The sequence below is a fragment of the Takifugu rubripes genome, chromosome 3 (assembly GCF_901000725.2).
Source record: "Takifugu rubripes chromosome 3, fTakRub1.2, whole genome shotgun sequence".
NCBI lineage: Eukaryota > Metazoa > Chordata > Actinopteri > Tetraodontiformes > Tetraodontidae > Takifugu > Takifugu rubripes.
Genome location: NC_042287.1, coordinates 11,393,190 through 11,411,333, shown reverse-complemented (window position 1 = coordinate 11,411,333; position 18,144 = coordinate 11,393,190). Strand labels below are relative to the sequence as shown.

The window sequence follows — 18,144 nt, the reverse complement described above, 5'->3', positions numbered from 1 at the left end:
CATTAAATTTCGGAAAACCTCGCTATATTGATGTGTCATCACATATTTCCTTCCTGTCCCGATGGTTAATCTGATCCTGATTAATTTAAAGATCCTTTAGGGGAGATCTTCTGGCTCTTGCTTGTAGAAGCGACTGTGGTCTCCCCCTCTGATGTCTGCAGGTCAGTGATCCAGGCCCTCCGCCCGCAGAGGACGGTGTTGATGGCACATCCTCGGAACTGCCAACAAATCAGAACTCCTCAGATCTTTCTTTCCGTCAACTTTGTGGGTTAATAAAAGTGGAAATTACCTGTCGGTTCATGAAAATGTAAATGATGGGGTTGTAGACGGTGCTGCTTTTAGCCAAGTACACGGGGATGGTGGCAATGATGGGGTTGATGTATAAAGTAGAATCCATGACAACAGCGAGGGCCATGGCGGCGTATGGTAACCAGGTCAGGAGGAAGGCCAGCACCATGACCACCACCATACGAGCCACCTGCACCTCCACACGATTTGTGCTGCCACCCTCAGCCACCTGCAGCCTGGTCACCTGGGACACAAAATACAGGCCTACAGATAGAGGGAGGCATGTATGAGCAGGGGGCACCTTTTCGGGACTGTGCCCACCTGGCGGAGGGTCCAGAGAAGCCGAGAGTACGACACGGTGATGATGGTGAAAGGCACAGCAAAGCAGAACAGCAGGTATATAACAATGTAGGACATGATCCCAACGTCACGGCTGTACCAATTCGGAGCACAAGAAGTTCTGACCCCCTCAAGGTCAAAACTTCCCCATCCAAATAAAGGGGGAGTGTTCCACACAAAGGACCAGACCCAGGAGAACACCACCCCGGCAACGGCATGTCTGAGGATGGCAGAAACCCGTCATAGATAAAGGTTCTAATATATACCATGAATAATAATAATACTGAAAGTGTACCTGGTCTGGAAGAGGACTGCACCCATGGGATTGCTCACAACGACGTACCGTTCCACAGAAATGACTCCTATCGTACACAGACTTGCTATTCCTTCAAGAACACAGGATCATTTTATTCGGGTCAGCCAAAAGAATGAGAAGCTGAGTTTACCATTAATATGTTGACAGCTATAACATCCTCTCACCTTTTTAAACCTTTATATAAATTATACATTTACGCCAAATAAATACATTATTAGATGTGAAATGTAATTAATTGTCTCTTGTTGGACCAGGTACGCAATTTTGCGTGTTTTATTTTGATTTTATCTAATTAGGATTGGAATTTTTTTTACTAATGTTTATCCACTGCTAGAGACATTAATCAACATTAATCAACTTTCAAACTAAATTTTCTTTTTCGTGGTCAGTGTAGAGACTTACCAAAGAATGCAACAGCAAAGCCCTCCAAGACGCAGCCCACGCGTCCCAGGCTGAAGTATCCCATCGCACTGGTGATGGTGGTGGGAATGCCTCCGAACAATGCACACCCCAGGTCACATATGGCCAAGTTGACCAGGGCGTAGCTGAGTGGCTGTCTCAGCTGCCTGTGCTTCATGGTTACCACGATCACCAGGACATTGAGGATGATGCCTCCTGCAGACAGCACGCCCATGATGAAGGCCAAAACTGTGTAGCCGGTCCGAGACAGAGTCCCTGAACTGACTGAGCTGAGAGATGAAGAGTTTCCCTCTTGGATGCCCTGCTCCATTTCACGTTGTTTAGGTTACAAAACGACTGGTTCATTTACAACTGCATTCAATAAGTAGCCTAATGCTATTAAGAAAAAGAAAGGAAAAAAATAATCAAGGAATGAAATTAATTTAATGAAGAAAGAATGATATTCTTCTCTTTAGACTCTGCATGCTTGCTGCTCTAATGAAGTGAGACCTCCTCAATAAGCCCATGAAGATAAGTGTAGCTCTAGATTATGACATTTAATGTCATAGGGAAATCTGCTCGGATCCGGATTGGGAAGACAATAATTCTCTCTAATATCCTGTAAGACACCACTTTCCATAATTGCTATTGCTTTACAACTGCCTCTTGAGTAATGAAACGTTCAGGAATTTATAAACTACTTAAGAGAGATTCATTTTGGGGTATTATAATTAATAAACTGTGCCATAAAAATAGTTGCTGCCTTGCAGAACGGAGTATAGTTGTATATCAACAGAAGTTAAGATATATGGTGAGAAACATCTTAGAGGTTAACCCGGGACTCTTACCTTTGGAAGGGGTTACACATATTGTGGTATGTTTTAGCACCAGTCACATGCATGGGCAACAAAAATCTTAATACAAAAAGAAAGCTTGCAACTTAGCCTAAAGATAAAAAGAGGGACTTTATGTTAAACTTATTTTGTTGATTTATTTTACTTTTAACTGCGCATGTCTTTTGTTGGCATTTTAATCAGTATGTAATTCCCAATTCTGACCTAAAGGTGGCAGTAACGTGCATATAAGTGTTGTAATTCAAAGAAGAAGAAAATGACATTGCATAGTCTCGACACAAGGGGCGCAAGAAAAGCGCCCACAGCTCTTCAAAGCAGCCGTCTTCTTCCCGTCATTGGCGGTGGTAAACATTCAACATGGCCGCCCCCATGAAGCGAGCTGCACACGACATAGAAGTACGAAAGAGAACCGATGATGTACTGTTGTCGGACGGGATATACTTCAGCTCTCTGCTGCTGTCTCAGGCGGTTCTGGATGGATTGTCCTCCTCGGGCTTCCAGAAACCCTCGCCGATCCAGCTGAAGGCGATTCCACTGGGCCGCTGCGGACTCGGTGAGCACCTAAATGCACATAAAATTGTCCATATTGTAAGCGTAATTAAATATTTCAATTTAGGTACGAAGATATTTATTAACCGAAAACAGTTGTGAATAGGTTTTGTGAAAGGAGATTTAGAGTATCATTGACTGTAGGCCGTGATTCCACTGAACACTTTCATAATAATTTTATAACGTCTCCGGAGACTAAGAAAGCTGCACATAACTAATGCCGTGTCACTCGGCTACATTTAGTTTTAACCGTTCACAATTGGGTTCCTGATCATCAGATTTCCCGATTTTCTCTTTCAGATTTGATCGTGCAGGCCAAATCTGGCACAGGGAAGACATGCGTGTTCTGCACCATTGCCTTAGATTTTCTGGTTTTGGAGAATCCTACAACACAAGTGAGTAGATTTACACAAAAAGATTAAAGTAAAACAGGACATACTAAAAATGTATCACACTACTTAATTTTTTTTCCACCAACAGATGGTCTTTAATCAGATGGAGTTAATCAGCTCGGTCTCCAAAGAGTAAATGAAAGTGCTCAGTTACTGCTGAATTGGCTGTGTTTTAGTGCACGAAATCTTCTTAGCTGAGGATGGGGTCTTACCTCTAGGGGGTGGAAGTACACAGCACCTGCTAAAGCTTAGGCAATCTGAGCCATCTGGATATGAACACCTGTTTTTGTTCCCCAGAACATTAAAATCTTTCTTTGCTCTGATCTCTCAGGTTCTTGTCTTGGCTCCAACACGTGAGATCGCAGTGCAGATCCACTCTGTATTCATGGCAATTGGCTGTGCCATGGAGGGCCTGGAATGCCATGTTTTCATTGGTGGTAGAGCTGTGAGTCAGGATAAACACCATCTAAAGAAGTGCCACATAGCAGTGGGCTCACCTGGTAAATGCTGGTTGAACATGAGCGACTGATTTAAGCATCGGGGTACAATTTTGTGAGTGTAACCCTGCGTATGTATCTACACAGGTCGTATTAAGCAGCTGATTGAGCTGGGTATGTTATCAACCTCCAGCATCAGACTCTTTGTCCTGGATGAGGCAGACAAGCTGCTGGAAGAGGGCAGCTTCCAGGAGCAGATAAAGTAAGATTGACCACAACATATGTCATCAATCACATCTGAGTAGTTTGAGATGATCTTCTGTGTTGTCTCTGTAGCTGGATATTTTCCTCTCTTCCTGAGAACAAACAGATGCTCGCCCTGTCTGCCACCTACCCAGAATCACTTGCTCAACACCTCACCCGCTACATGAGAGAGCCTACTTTTGTCAGACTTAACCCCACTGACATGGGTCTTAAAGGTGAGTTTATTATTTCAGGCAAATAACATGCTAACTTTTTAAAACATGCTGTACTCGTTATGAAAATTTGCCTTGTCAAAAAGATGAGCACGAGTTTTGTCCTTGTATTAATCTTTTCCTCTTCATATCGAATTTTGTCGCCCCCACCAGGTTTGAAGCAGTATTACAAGCTAGTGCAGTCCCATTCTTTACCTCACAAAGTTTTTGAGGAGAAGGTGCAACACTTGCTGGAGCTTTTCAGTAAAATCCCCTTCAACCAGGCCCTGGTGTTCTCTAACTTGCATACAAGGTAATTCCCCTTTTAAGGATAGGTTTTTGTCTTTTTTTCCCCCATTTGTTGCAAACTTCCTCAGTAACTTGAATACCAACTTGTCTCAATCAAAACAGGATTTTCATTAAGCTTTCCTTCTTTTTGAACTTTTTTCTTTGTTGTTGATTTAAATAACTATTACTCTATTGAAACCTTTCATATCATATTGATGCTTTCTATTGCTCCTACAGGGCTCAGCACCTAGCAGACATCTTATCCTCCAAAGGCTTACCTGCTGTCTGCATCTCAGGTGAGATTCAGGAAAAATTGATGAAGAAACTGTCAAAACACAATTTTCTTCATTTTTAAAGAATTTCAAAAGGCTGATAGTTTTCTGGTTCATTAATGATTATTGTTGGCGTAACAACATTTTAATTATATTAGGGAGTTATGCCAGTATTATAAATGAAAAGTTTAATAAAGATGGCCTGACTGACCTTTAAGTTGCTCTGATCTAAAGTAACTGTGTGTGATTTTTCTGTGCAGGTGGTCTGAGTCAGGACCAGAGACTGGAGGCCATGTCTAAACTGAAGCAGTACCAGTGTAGGGTGCTCATCTCCACAGACCTGGTGAGACGGTCTCCTGCATCAGTGATGTTCCTGCCTTTACTCCAGTTAGTAATAACATACTTCTGATCATGTGTGTTTTCCTACCTTCAGACCTCCAGAGGTATAGATGCAGACAAAGTCAACCTGGTGATAAATCTGGACCTGCCGCAGGACTGGGAGACGTATATGCATCGAATTGGACGAGCTGGCCGATTTGGTTAGTGTCTACATAATTTCTACTTTACTGGAATTTCTACTTTACTTTATCGGGTTATTTTGATATCTTGAGCCCTATAAGTTGCTTTTCTGTTTTGTTGAAATTTTCCTTGTTAAGCATAAGCATAATTTTAAGATTGGCCTCAACCACATGAGTGTTGGTCATCTTTACACACCCAGCAAGGTCAACAGGTTCCTCATCATTCATTTAATTATAATAATCTGTTGCCATGGAGATAATGATAATCTGTTGTCATGGAAACGGGGGCAACGCTCTCTTGAACGTACAATGTCAACTGAAGGCCACAGCTGCCATTCTGGGCCCCTGTTTTATGTCTATTTTTTTAAATTTTGTCTGTCCTTTTATTTACAGGCACTCAGGGGCTGGCAGTCACCTACTGTTGCCATGGCGAGGAAGAAAACAAGTTGATGAGCATTGCTCAAAAGTGCAGCCTCAACCTGTCTTTGTTGCCAGGTGAGTATTTCTTTTTCTTGTGTCTTTTTTAAAAATATTGGATTGGCAATAATCAGCTCCTGTTTGTCCTTCCTTGTAGCCGTCCTGGAGTCCAGGTTGATGGATGACCCGTGTGACTGGGATGTCTGTGCTGAAGCTGCCACTCCTGTCACCTTAGCCAAGCTGTCCTCTAAGACGGAGAGGAAAAAGCATCCAAAGTTAGCTGTTGATCCGGGTGAACAGTCCAACGGTCACAGGAAGCCAGAAAAGGCACCTCCAGCGCCCACACCGGCTGCAACCTTCGAGGAAACTCGGAGAACTCTGGCATCAACAAAGGAAGATTGTGTGCAGGGTGCACAACAGGCTGGGCCAACCCGAAAGGAGCTACAAGACCGCCTGCCAAAGATCCCCCCGCTCAGCTCATTCAAAAGCTGCAGACCCAGGTTTGTGACTCTGGAGGAGGCAGAGCTGGACTTCCACGGCTTCATCACCACAGGCCCTGGGAGATCGGTAGATGTCATCAGGGAGTACGGAGGTCAAGAGGATGGTGAGCACAGTGTACACAACGAATGCATCACGCTTGATGATGATTCAAGTGAGTGTTTGAAGCTGTGCAGGAAATGGAGGAAATCAGGTCAATCACATCCAAGGTCAATCTCCAGTTCTTCAAGTTCACCTTCTGACAGGAACGTTGAGAAAGTAGCAGCAGTGTCTGAGCCTCAAACCGAAGCACGACGGGCAGCGGCTGTGCCCGCGGCCAAGGAGGAGCCAAAGCACACCAGTTCTGAGGCTTCAGTGCCACGAAAGCATCCATCGAGTGATGCAACTTTACCAAAACCTGAAAATTACAACCCGTCTGGGGCTGTTAAACGCAGCACGCGAGGCGATCAGATGGCATGGAAATCCTGCAGCGAGGGTGAGTCGAGGAAGGTGAGAGAAAGGTGTGGAAAACAGAGGAAAGATGTGACAGAAATGAGGAACAGAGAGCACGTGGGGAGAAATGAGGGAGAGCGCGATGAGGAAGAGGAGGAGCGGAGCGCCGAAGCCTACTGGAGGGCCACCTACAGGGCCTGGAACGACTACTACGCCTCTGTGTCTGCTTTTCAAAGTCAAGGTTACCCAAGCTGCTACGGTGCAGCCCACAGCTGGATGGCAGCTTACCGTATGAATGCCGTCTACATGGAGGAACTCCTGAAAGACTAATCGAAAATATATGTCTTGGCTCTTATGAGCATCTGCTTTGATGCTTTTTGTATGATTTGTTTGGAATGATCGGCAGTTTTTCACCATTTGTGCACATTTGCTAAAGCATTTTTTCCATTGTAGTTTTATAGGTTTCCTTTTCCGGTTTATAAATGAGCTTGAAGGTGAAAATAAGAGGTGCATTCACTGATAATTATAATTATGTCTGCAATGGTAGCAGCAAGGTCAATTTCCTTTTTGAAAACTCTTCAGCAAGGTCAGACATCTCCACATGCCCCCTGATTACAGGCTAATCAACTGCTGTGTGCCCAATCAATGCAGAGCAGCACGGAGCTTCAAATAAGTCATTGAAACTGAAGTTCCACTCCAGCTCAGGTTGATTATCTCATAAGTTTAAAACAACATGCGCTGCAGGTGAAATGTTCTTTGGTTCCTTCCCGAGCATCCAGCAAGCGCTTTGAAATGCTGAAACCTGGAGGGAAATATGGATGAGTGCGCCTTCTGCAACGCGACAAACGCGCAGCGCGCCGAGACCGCCTCGGATAACCTGTTTTTCGCGTTCAACTGCGCGGTCTTGACCTTCACCTTGCTCCTGGGTCTGCCCGGGAACTTGTGGGTCTGTTGGGTGGTTTTCAGGACGAAAAGCCTGCGGACTTTCAACAACGCGCTTCTGGTCAGTTTGGCCGCCAGCGACCTCCTCAAGTGCTCCGTGGACACGCCGCTGTTTCTGCTGTCCCTGCTGCGCCGGGTGACGGTGCCCGTGTGCGCCCTGCAGCAGTTCACTTACGCGCTGTGCAGCTGCGTGCAGCTGCTGACGCTGGTCAGCATCAGCGTGGAGCGCTTCCAGGCCATCGCCTTCCCCTTTCAGACCGAGCGGAGGAAGGCGCGGGTGCGTCTCTGGATCCTCTCCATCTGGGTATGTGGTCTTATTTTGGCTGGGGTCTCTTTGGCTCTTTCCAGAGAGGCGCTATGCCGCCCCTACGTCCGGGAGCTCGGCGAGGAGCGCCTGCCATATCTGGACCTATTTGGCCCCTACGTGCTGGTGCCGGTGTGGGGACTGTCACTGATGGTCATCGTCATTCACTACGTGCGGATATTTAAGGTTGTAAGACGGCACCGCAGGAAAGTTGTCAGTCGTGGAGTCCGGCCGCGTCCGGTTGTGTCCGCGGCCATCTGGAGCATGTTGAGCGACTCCCCCGCAGCTTCGCAGACGGCCCCGCCGCGGCCGTTCGGGTCTCTGCCCTCCGGGGTCACCGGCAGCCCGCTGCCTCCGCGCCGGCCGGTGCTCTTCGTGGCCGCGGCCGGTGCTGCATCTGGGGGCTCGTCCCCAAGAGACACTCCAAGGAGACGTTCGGCCATCGTGGGAGCCGTGTGTTTTCTCACACCGGGGGCCAAAGAGCGCGGGAAGAAGCGCATGGAGGGCAAACTGGCCCAGCGCTTCGGGTACATTATCATCGCATTCACGCTGTCCTGGGTGCCCATGGTGGTGATCTTACTCATGAACGCCATATGGAAAGACACGGACCGAGTGAGTGGAGCAGCTTTTTGTTTCCACGCTGCGTTATAATATATTAACTTGTATTTAAGGGTACGTTTCCCACCCACAAGAGATTACAAACGGTGTGAAGGTCAGAATTATATATAAAGTGTGTTCGCTCAAGTTATCAATTGTAATTATTAAATCCAAGTGGAAGCGTAGCCTGTCAGAATCAGACAAACGAATTAAGATGAAGCACTTTGACTTTGTTCATTGCATTGATCGTTATAAAATGAGCATTTTTCAATTGTGGTTAAAATCTTTTCCTGATTATTTGCAGAGAATAAACGCATTCTAAAACAGGACTTTCAAATGGAAATTTCAAATATTAAAAATAAAATCGTTTAACCCTGCAGACTACGATTTTGCTGTCAGCATTTCAAAACATATCCCTTCTGTCTATATCTACTCCCCCCCGACAGTTGCTGATGCAGCTGGAAACATCGGCCACCGTGCTGACGTGCGTCCAGGCCGCGGTCGATCCACTCATCTACACTTTAGTAACCAGACAGTTTCGCTCAGAGCTCGGAAAGATCCTCTCCTCCATCCCAGGGTGTCCGCCCAAATCCTGCAGGTGTAATCCGTGAAGACCTGCGCCTCCGCTGCACATCTGCCACCAGGGAGCACATCTGGAGCCACAGGCGGCCCTGGCGTTCACGAGTCAGAGGCAAGTGAAGAAGAGAGCCAGCAGATTTAGTGGCAGATACAGATGTTTTATCAGGCGTTTTCACAGTCGGGACACAAGACAAGGTCATAAATAATATCAACACCTGACAAAATACGCACAGCAGTAGCCTCAACAACGACAGAACGGCAAAGTAAAGAGGGAGGGGAGAAAAAGGACTGGAAGAGGAACCCAAGCGCTGACCTCTGTTTCCACTGGAAATGAACATCACAATCATTTGACACTTTGACAGAAATTACCCTTATCCGGGAATTCAAATGTCATTTAAAGTAAAAGTGAACAAAGGAATCTTCAATAAGTGTAAAGTAATGTTTAATCCTGAACCGAGCAACAGTGCTCGGAACCTCACTGCCGTCAGCCTTCAGCGGGTTTGTAAGTGTTGGACTTGTTGCTGTGAATATGAAGTCAATGCCTTCAACCCCATGAAATAATACTCGGGGGGGGGAGCCCTGCTTGCCTGTGCTTGTCTTTCCTTCAGGCATGATCACAGACAGCCTGACGAGAGCTGTTGCCAGTGGAAACAGTACTATTAAGTCACTGCACGCCATTTTAAGTCTATGGGACATTTGGCTTTCTTTGACAGGAACCTCGGGCACAGAAGAGACAACTAAAGCTCAGCAGAGGCGCTTGACAGCTTAGCATCTTGTGCACTGCTAATGTGTTTTTATGTACAAATGCAAGTGTAAAAGATTCATCTTTCCGCCTTGCAGTCATATTTTTTCATTCTTATTTTAAAGGATGTGGTACAATATGCTGCTAGTTAGGCAGTTATGTCAAATACGGCCCTACCTCTAAATAAACAGAGCAGCAACACACAGGCAGATTTACAGCATCCCACCAATCCCAGTATTGCTTTTGAAATATGCTGTAATGTGGGCTGGACGGTGAGTGATCAGCACGCCACCGGCCCCATCTGTGTGCTCTTGAACAACGTTTGATCTCATCCCGGCGGAGCAGAGGCGTCTGAAGCCGCTTCGTCCCATTGCTGCGGGAAATCTCATAAAGACAAGCTGTTTTTGGGAGCCGCCGGTTGCTGGGCGACGTCCCTGGTGATAAAGGCAAACAGTGGGGCACGGAGAGGGTAGCGGAGCTAAAAAGGTCAGCATCCATTGTTATAAAGGTCAGCATTGAGGGTAAATAATACTAAAGTTTCTTTTGGAGTGACTTCAGAGAACAGAGTAGCACACGTATTTTTTTTGGGGTTATTTTCTTTTTTTGGTGACAGATCGAGGACGTCTCCAGTATTGTCGCTGCCACCCCCATCACAGCGGACCGCTCTACTTTAGGATCCCCCAGAAGATAAAATTAAATAAACTCATTTGAAACACCGAGGAGGACAAAAAGTACAAACACCAAGTTTCCTAATCACATAGAGTACACATACCGAACAACTGTGGAGAAGAAAGAAGGAAAAAGGCAAAACAATACCCGACGAGTCTGGGGAGGAAAGAACATTAACAGCTATAAAGACGGCTGAAAGTATACTGTTGTTCACACAGGAAGTGGGCATACAACAGGACGACAACAAGAGATAAAGAGAAAAACGCAGAGGAGAAGAGAGAGAGACAGACTGAGGGGGGGAAAGAGAGAAGGAGAAGACAGCATCACTGGTTCTGCCAAACAATGATGAAATATTACAAAATATTCTATTCACAATATTCACAAAGAACCCTACTCAGCACAAATTAGTGTCAGAAATTCTCAGCAAAATGCCTTGTGCTTTTAATTGCGGTGGCTTGAATTCAGACTTTGTTTCGCTGTAAGAAAATTGGATTGTTCGAGGTCTGCCGGGCAGAAACTGGCAAACCAAACAAAGGGGGGGGGGAGGGTTTTGGAAAAACCAAAAAACAGATCTGCTTTTGCTCCATCAGAACAGGCACATGTTGTGTTGAAGGCCCGTGGCTGAGAATTTCAGACGGAAACGTGTGCAGTTAACCCTGCAGAGTGGCAGCTAGTCAGATAAACCATATACTAAAGCCACGGCGACTTCCAGACGGACGGAAACACGCGTTTTCAACCAGCCGGGACGATCGCATTTCGGAATTCCTTTGAAAGAAAATAAAACAAAACAAAAAAAAACACCATCAACAAACATGACACTTGCTGGTAACACTGTCACAGACACACCACCGTTTATTACCACTTCAACGACTCTCACCTAATGTCTGGAATATTATCAGAGCTGGAAAAGAAAATGATGGCGTTCTTTATCTACTGACAGGTGCGTAGACCTACATGACACAAAAAGGCTTTAGTTATGTGTTATATTTCCCCCTTATATCTCCTTCATTGAGCCCAAATCATAAAAAGGTGCTTTGTGCACAGTGACACATGACTTACTGTCGTCTTTAACACTCGAGAGACACAGTCTCACTCAGCTCCTCATCTGAAATGACAACTGTAACATATTCCCAACTCTCTCTTGTTCTCTCTCTCTCTCTCTCTCTCTCACACACACACACACTCACATGTGCACGTCAATTGGTAACATGAATATACTGTATCTAAATGCCATCCACAGTCTGTAAAGGGAGGCCATGTCCTTACAGAACATGACCAGCAGAGGGCAGTCTCCACCGTGGCCAGACTAGGACTCTAAACATCTTCATCATTCCTCTTTAGTCCCCCAGTCTGTCTTGATGAGTCTGTAAGTGCCTTTCCATGCGACGCTCCCGCGCTCCCCGCCTTCACAGTGCTGACACCTTCACAACATTCTGGTAGGGGGCACTCACAGGGAGGTGAGCGTCGCCCTCCGGGGTCATCACTGGCGGTGTGGGAATGCTGATGATTGCTGTGGTGATCTGGCTGCTCTGGCAGTTCAGGGGCGTTTGCTCATCCACACGCATGTTCAGACTGGAGCGGCTACAAGTAGAAAAAAAACCCTCACATCACCATTTTTGATATGGATGTAACCCCCCCCCCCCCTTCCCTTTGCTAATGGATGAGATGACGGAGTGAATGAAAGACAGGAGACACAAGTGGTTAGTCTGACCTGGAGCTGAGGGGCTGGATGTGAATGGTGCTGAGCTCCTGCAGCCCTTGTTGGTGCGTGTGTGTCAAAGGCTGCATGTGTGCTGGGGCACTGGCATTCGCTAAAGGGGTGTGGTGCTTCTTGCTTCGGCGGGTGCAGCACGTGCCCGTCACGCCATCTTGGCTGGAGAGGGACGGGCTCCGAGACGAGTAATTCTGCAGCCCCGGGTCCAGGTAACTCTGCTGGTAATACTGCTCATCCACAAACTCGTGGTTCTGTGAGGTGGCAGAGCCGACAGAGCAATAAAAGCAGCAACAATCAGGAGTGCAACTATCTGCTGCATGCATTAATACGCAGTGGTTCAGATTGCAAAAAACAAGTCTATAGGTATGACTGTATTGCTGTTGACTGTTATGTGTGTGTGTGTGTGTGTGTGTGTGTGTGCGTGTGTGTGTGCTCACAGTGGTTTTCTCCAGACAGTGCAGCAGGTGGTGATGCTGACTCTCCAACAGTGAGGCAGACTTGCTTAACCGCTGCTCCTCTTCACTAGAACTCTGTAACACACACACACGCACACACACACACACACAGACACCATTAATGACATGGTGAAGCCCCCGTTAAGGGCATCCACTGAACTGGAGGTGCACGGTGCTCGGCTGCTGTCTCTGTACCTGATCTGAAAGGTTCATCTTGTATGGAAGTTGCTTCAGTCGGAGAAGGAGACAAGAGGGAAACAGACAGGTAGTTTTACTCGAATTCATGGTTCAGCACTAAGAACAGACGCTCATCGGGGCCTCAGTCATGCCAGACAACCTCTGGGAACGTAGCCCTTGACAGTAATGGGGCTTGTCTGCAAACTTCAGTGGAGCCAGTGCACAGATTTGCGCTGAATTTCCATTTCAGTTCCCATCTCCCTCGCAACTCACGACACGTACAGTATAGATGAATATATTTAAAATTTACATTGTGACATTTTGCCACCACCGACAGGGAAGTCCTTAATGGTTTGTTTTTCCATATTCCTTATTTTGTATGCCGTGAAAAAAACAAAACCCTATATCTCAGGTTAGCAAGCTGAATTTCAAATCCTTAAATATATATGTAGGATTTGTGGCATTCCTTTTTCCTTTTTCAAAGGAATGAGGAAGAGTAGGTAGGTAGGGGTCTCCTCGGTCAGCTGCATCGCTGATTTCTGCTTACGTGCTTTAGCTTTCTTTGCCAGCAGAATCTAAAGTTAAGCTGCTAATAAAAAACAAAGCCCCCCATAAACCTACCCTTATCCTGTCGACTCTGCAGCAACACCAAGGAACAGCAAATACAGTGTTTGGATCATTTCCAGCAGCACTTTTCTCTTCGTTGAGGTGGCATTGACGCTGAGCAAAAGCGTCTCTGCTGTGAGGGGATGTTTAATGCTGATAATTCAGCCTGTGCCAGTCAAGACGGCCCAGCAGCGCTCATGCTGCCCTCCCTAACAAAGCACTTATGTGCAGTTGTAGAATTATTCACATCTCTTTTGGTACGATATAACTTAAAGCCCACACCAGCAGCATGAAGGTGGCTATAGCGTCCCGCCCGGGCGGCTGCCATACGGTGAGACTGGAAACAGCTTGATCAAACATGTTGTGATGCCCTGCTCTCTCTAAACTACAGTTACAGATTTAGTGTGTTTAGAGCCTAATTCCATAACACTGGGCAGCTTTAACCTGACTCCTCGATGCTTAAGCACTGTGTTCTGACAAAGGGTGTAAAAAACCTCTTATTTATTTACATCCTATCTGTACCACTGAGAAAAAAAGGCCATGATATATCATTTTGCAGCTGCACTTCACTACAGCATGATAAATAATTGTGTTCATCGCTGTATCAATTATTTATGCCCCCACATACGGAATAACCTGCAATATATAACTGATTCAACTGCGGAGTCCCAGGAAGAATAATAAAGGGGTTATCTTGAAAGACATCCAACGATTAGGAAAATGGAGTGGTATAATTCATAAATCCGACAAATAAATTTGGAAAATTGGATGATAAATTCATAATACACATCTGATTTTCACACATAAAGTGTCTGTATACATGTATATATGTAAACACATAAGAAAATAAATGTATAAATCATTCAGTATGACCCTAAGTTGTGTGTTGTTTGGAGTACAGCAGAAGCAAACGAAGACACATACATTACCACAAATAATACAGCAGCCTTCACAGCACAGTGTCTCCTGGGGTGATACCAATATAAATGCAATCGATTATTCAGCTTTAGCTTAAATGCAAACACTAGCGCCGTGCACACTCTATCCTCAGTAATTGACATTGAGAGCGACTGCGCAGTCACGTGACTGAAGAAGGAGGAGAAGGACAATTTGAGTCTCTCGTTTTTGCACTGTGTCTGCCCCGGGGCCCCGTCGCTGCGTGTGAAGCGCGGCGTTTCGGACACGGCCAAGAACATCCTTGAGTCGTGTTTACATTTCCTGCTGCATTGCCCGAAGCCTGTCCCTCGGTCGGGCAGCTGAGCCTAGAAACGCTCGCTTTAGAAGTGCCATTTAACAAATGAAGCTGCAGCGAGCTGCCGTGATGGAACGCGGGCTGAATTCTGAGAACTGATAATTAAAGGCTCGATGAACCGTGCCAGCAGCCAATGACTTGGTTCCTGCCTCCTCCAAATCCTGGGAACTGCTCTTCCGAGGAGACGCAGTGAGAAGGCGTTAAAAAAACCGGAAACCTTCGACGCTGCTGGGTGACCTTTAATGAGACACACACGAGGAGAGAGGTTCAGGGGATTATCTTACTGTGAACTCCAGAGCCTCGTTGAACAGGCCATTGCGCTTGCTGTGGAGGAAGGCGTTGGAGCTCCCCGTCTTGGATATTCGTATCCTGGCCAGGCGGGCTTTCTGCAGGGAGCAATGAGCAACAAACAACAAAAATATGAATAAATTAATCACCTGTTAGTCAGCACCAGAGCACGAAGAGAGAGAGCATTCCTGACAGATCCAGCCAATCCGAGTTCCAGCACTCCGACACCCCTCATATTTTAGTTGAATCCTATAAATGAAATCAAGCGTGTGCTACTAAAGCATTCGCTCTGATCACCCAGATGAATTCACTACGAGCTCCTGTAGTGCTGAATGATTCATGCACGCTCCATGAGCAGAATTCCTTGGGTTAAAAATCAATTAAAAGGCAGTGAGCGTATAAAATAAATCTCGTTCAAATTAATCTTTTTTTTTTGGCTCCCATGTGTGTCACCTTGTTTTGTCACGTGTTTGGTTTTTCTTTTGTTTAGCAAAATGAACGAGGCCCCTAATGGTGCACATCAGTGGCGTCAGCTTAAAGGCATCAAACCCGCCTTTCTTTTGCAAACGCACGCTCCAGAGCCTTTTTACTCCCTCTCTCATTTTGCATGCTGTCAAATCTCCCGTTGGCAACAGCGACCAGCACAAAAAAGTGTGTGATGAAGACACACTCTGGTCCAGGAAGACACGCAAGAGTTCCACGCAGGAGGCAAGACTCCGCTTTAACATCGCAGGCTCCTGTTTTTGATCTGCGGCCACTGAACATGGCACATCGATGCGTGCGGCTCTCTAGATCCCCCACTTAAGGTACGAATTACACCACCGGGAGTCGGTCACTCCACTGCCATTTTGCCATCAATGTCCAGAGATGGATGTCAGACTCACTGTCACAACAACCTGGATGTGTCTGTTGAGGAACCTGGTGGTGAGAATAAGCGGTGAGAATGATGAACACGTTTACCCCCCTTGCACCACTGAGGGGTTTTAACTGAGAGGGTGAATTTCTGCTTGCATGCCTCCACGCCTGAATTTCCATACATATACATATTTAAGCTACAGTATACAGTAGCGGTAAGCTTGGCTCAGTAAGTGTATGGTAATATATGATAATTCAAGCTTACCAACTCACTTGAATTTCATTTAAAGCATGTTTTCTCATGTCGTGGTTTAATGACATAAAGAGTAAGAGGGGAGATAAGTGCAAGTAAAAATGTACACGTTCGGCGGCCAGCTGACAGTTTACCACAGAGTCTGTAGCATAAATCCCTTCATGTCGTTTACCTTCCTACATTGTCCTCCATCTTTATGTGTATTTTATAGTCTTTTAGCCAGAACAGATCCCAACTACCTTCCAAAACCCTCCGTTCTCCCTCTGCTGCTGTGTTTGATTATTTCTCTGAGGTCAACATGCAAACAGAAGCTCGCGACTGCGGCGGCAGTTGCCAGGTGGCGCCAGACTAATGGACTGGATGTTCTGAAGACGTCCTGCCGGACTGAATCTGGTTCTGCAGCCATCTTACTGGCTGCCTCCGGAATCCTGGGCACCTGTAGGTACTGAAGCATCACCCAGGGCATGCAGGAAAAGGAAACCACACAGGTTCTATTAATGTCTACATTTGCAGAGATTAGCAGGTGGAGGGTAAGAAGGCTCGAGGATGTGTGTGTTGCACATTCGTACACACAGGTGAATCTCACGCTTCACACATGCACAGACAGCCATTTTTATCAACATGGAGTACAATTTAGGTCATGTTTTCCATAAGTAATCTTCAGATTGGTGCAGAAATTACGCTTAGTCATCTCTTTTGTCACTATAATAATGTCCACGAGCTGGATAGGGCTGACAGCGGCTGTCTGGCTCAGACCTGTTGCAGGAGTCAGAGGAGGAACAAACAAACTCCATCTGTAATGCAGATCCGATGGGCCAGCAGTGCGCTGTTAACAGCAATACTGAAGATAGATAACGTCTAAACAACCAAACAGCCAAAGGTGCTTTTGGAAACTACGCCGCAGCACTGTTTGATGTGCTGAATCTGTTTTTCCCCCCAACTGACGTGATAAGGATGACTTTGTTTGCTCATGTTTTGCAGTGTGACAGTTTGCCTGTGGCAGAGCCCTGTCACCGTATGCAAATCTGAGTCGTTTTTTTTTTTGGGGGGGGACCGGCAGTATGGAAAATGTTCAATCTGATTGCAGCACCGTATTTAATCTTTAATCCTGTACTCCTGCCACCGAAGCTGCTACAGTATCCTAACATGTCAGAACAGAAGCAGACGGCGCGTGATGTGTGACGCATGACTTTGTTTTAGGAGAGTGTATCCTATTAAAAAAAACAACCCATGTGCATCGTCTAAATCTAATCAAGCCGCTTTATCCTGATGACACAGTGTTGTTCTTCATCATCCAGTGCCCTTGTGCCCTGTGTCAGCTGTGCAGCAGAGCTCCTTATTGACCTCTTTATTGTTTACATTTGACGCTGATCTGAGACAATGAGGATGCATCCATCAGGATGAAGATATAAATTCCCATTTACATCCATGTTTTTCTACATTTTAAATAATATGCACTATTTACATACAGTCTTTTTATGACTATAGCCAACAAGTTCAATGAGCTGCTTCAAATGTGAATATAGCTAAATGGCAAGTTGGCTGTTTTTCTGCGCCACCTTTCTGGACATAAACTAAAGATGCTGAACCCAGAACAGTTTTTTTGGATCCTGTTGAAGGACATTTCAGCATGCAGACCCCTGGGATTGCACCAATAACCTTTGTCTCACTACTCTGAGCACCAGCCTTCCTCTGTAAAGAAGCTCAAAACTCTAAAACACACACTTCTGGCCATTGGAGACTTATACAAACAAATTTTATGTATTACAGAGAAGTTAAACTGAGATTTCATTAAATTGTTTACAGGAAATTAATATTGGTATAATGAAACTATACTATAAAATATAGGAAGAAAATCCAGAGGAAAACACATTGACCTTGACCCTTTTACAGTGTGTTCTTGAGTAAAGGTTGAACACATTTCCTTTCACTAAGAACGTATGTTTTATTAAACAAATGCCCAACCAGTCCAGTTTCTGCTGGATTTGGCCAACGCACATGTGGGAGAAAGAGCAGCTTTAAAAACAAGTCCATTTAGCGGTAGCATCTGTCAGACATTGAGATTAGTAACACTTAATATCACTCGTTTAAAGGCTCCGGATGTTTTTGCACGCTCCAGGACCAATAACCTTTCTGCCAGCTGGGGGTTTTAAACTGCCACATCCTCAATTGAACAAAAATGCTGCGCTATCCATTCACTTCCACACAGACCACGTTCACACTCGCAGTCCAGATGAGCTCTAAAAGCTCTTTTTTT

At 45.7% G+C, this 18,144-nt stretch overlaps 4 protein-coding genes across 4 annotated transcripts in view; 2 read left to right on the top strand and 2 right to left on the bottom strand.

Annotated features, from left to right (window-relative positions):
• Positions 1-77: 77 nt before the first annotated feature.
• Positions 78-1,680, bottom strand: parapinopsina (parapinopsin a). Its single transcript, XM_029834573.1, has 5 exons — positions 1,346-1,680; positions 923-1,013; positions 610-847; positions 290-532; positions 78-218 (listed from the first exon to the last, which is right to left on the bottom strand). Exons 1-5 carry the CDS (start codon positions 1,671-1,673, stop codon positions 81-83), a joined length of 1,038 nt encoding a protein of 345 aa, XP_029690433.1. The 5' UTR covers positions 1,674-1,680; the 3' UTR covers positions 78-80.
• An 813-nt stretch (positions 1,681-2,493) lies between these two features.
• Positions 2,494-6,955, top strand: LOC101073509 (probable ATP-dependent RNA helicase DDX20). The gene is made up of 11 exons (XM_003963296.3): positions 2,494-2,749; positions 3,046-3,140; positions 3,469-3,637; positions 3,722-3,836; positions 3,911-4,053; positions 4,204-4,342; positions 4,555-4,613; positions 4,850-4,932; positions 5,023-5,128; positions 5,501-5,602; positions 5,682-6,955. Exons 1-11 carry the CDS (start codon positions 2,554-2,556, stop codon positions 6,782-6,784), a joined length of 2,310 nt encoding a protein of 769 aa, XP_003963345.1. The 5' UTR covers positions 2,494-2,553; the 3' UTR covers positions 6,785-6,955.
• A 155-nt stretch (positions 6,956-7,110) lies between these two features.
• On the top strand, positions 7,111-9,131 carry LOC115249148 (D(4) dopamine receptor-like). The gene is made up of 2 exons (XM_029833683.1): positions 7,111-8,312; positions 8,744-9,131. The coding sequence occupies exons 1-2, from the start codon at positions 7,269-7,271 to the stop codon at positions 8,906-8,908; spliced, it is 1,209 nt and encodes a 402-aa protein (XP_029689543.1). The 5' UTR covers positions 7,111-7,268; the 3' UTR covers positions 8,909-9,131.
• A 1,264-nt stretch (positions 9,132-10,395) lies between these two features.
• The window catches only part of LOC101073956 (potassium voltage-gated channel subfamily D member 3-like), a 61,748-nt gene continuing 53,999 nt past the window's right edge, over positions 10,396-18,144 (bottom strand). The window contains exons 4-8 of the mRNA XM_029833682.1: positions 14,776-14,877; positions 12,652-12,684; positions 12,439-12,531; positions 11,999-12,252; positions 10,396-11,868 (exon numbers count right to left, since the gene is read on the bottom strand). Of these exons, the coding sequence (XP_029689542.1) occupies positions 11,694-11,868; positions 11,999-12,252; positions 12,439-12,531; positions 12,652-12,684; positions 14,776-14,877 (657 nt within the window). The 3' untranslated portion in view covers positions 10,396-11,693. The remainder of the gene's footprint in view (positions 11,869-11,998; positions 12,253-12,438; positions 12,532-12,651; positions 12,685-14,775; positions 14,878-18,144) is intronic.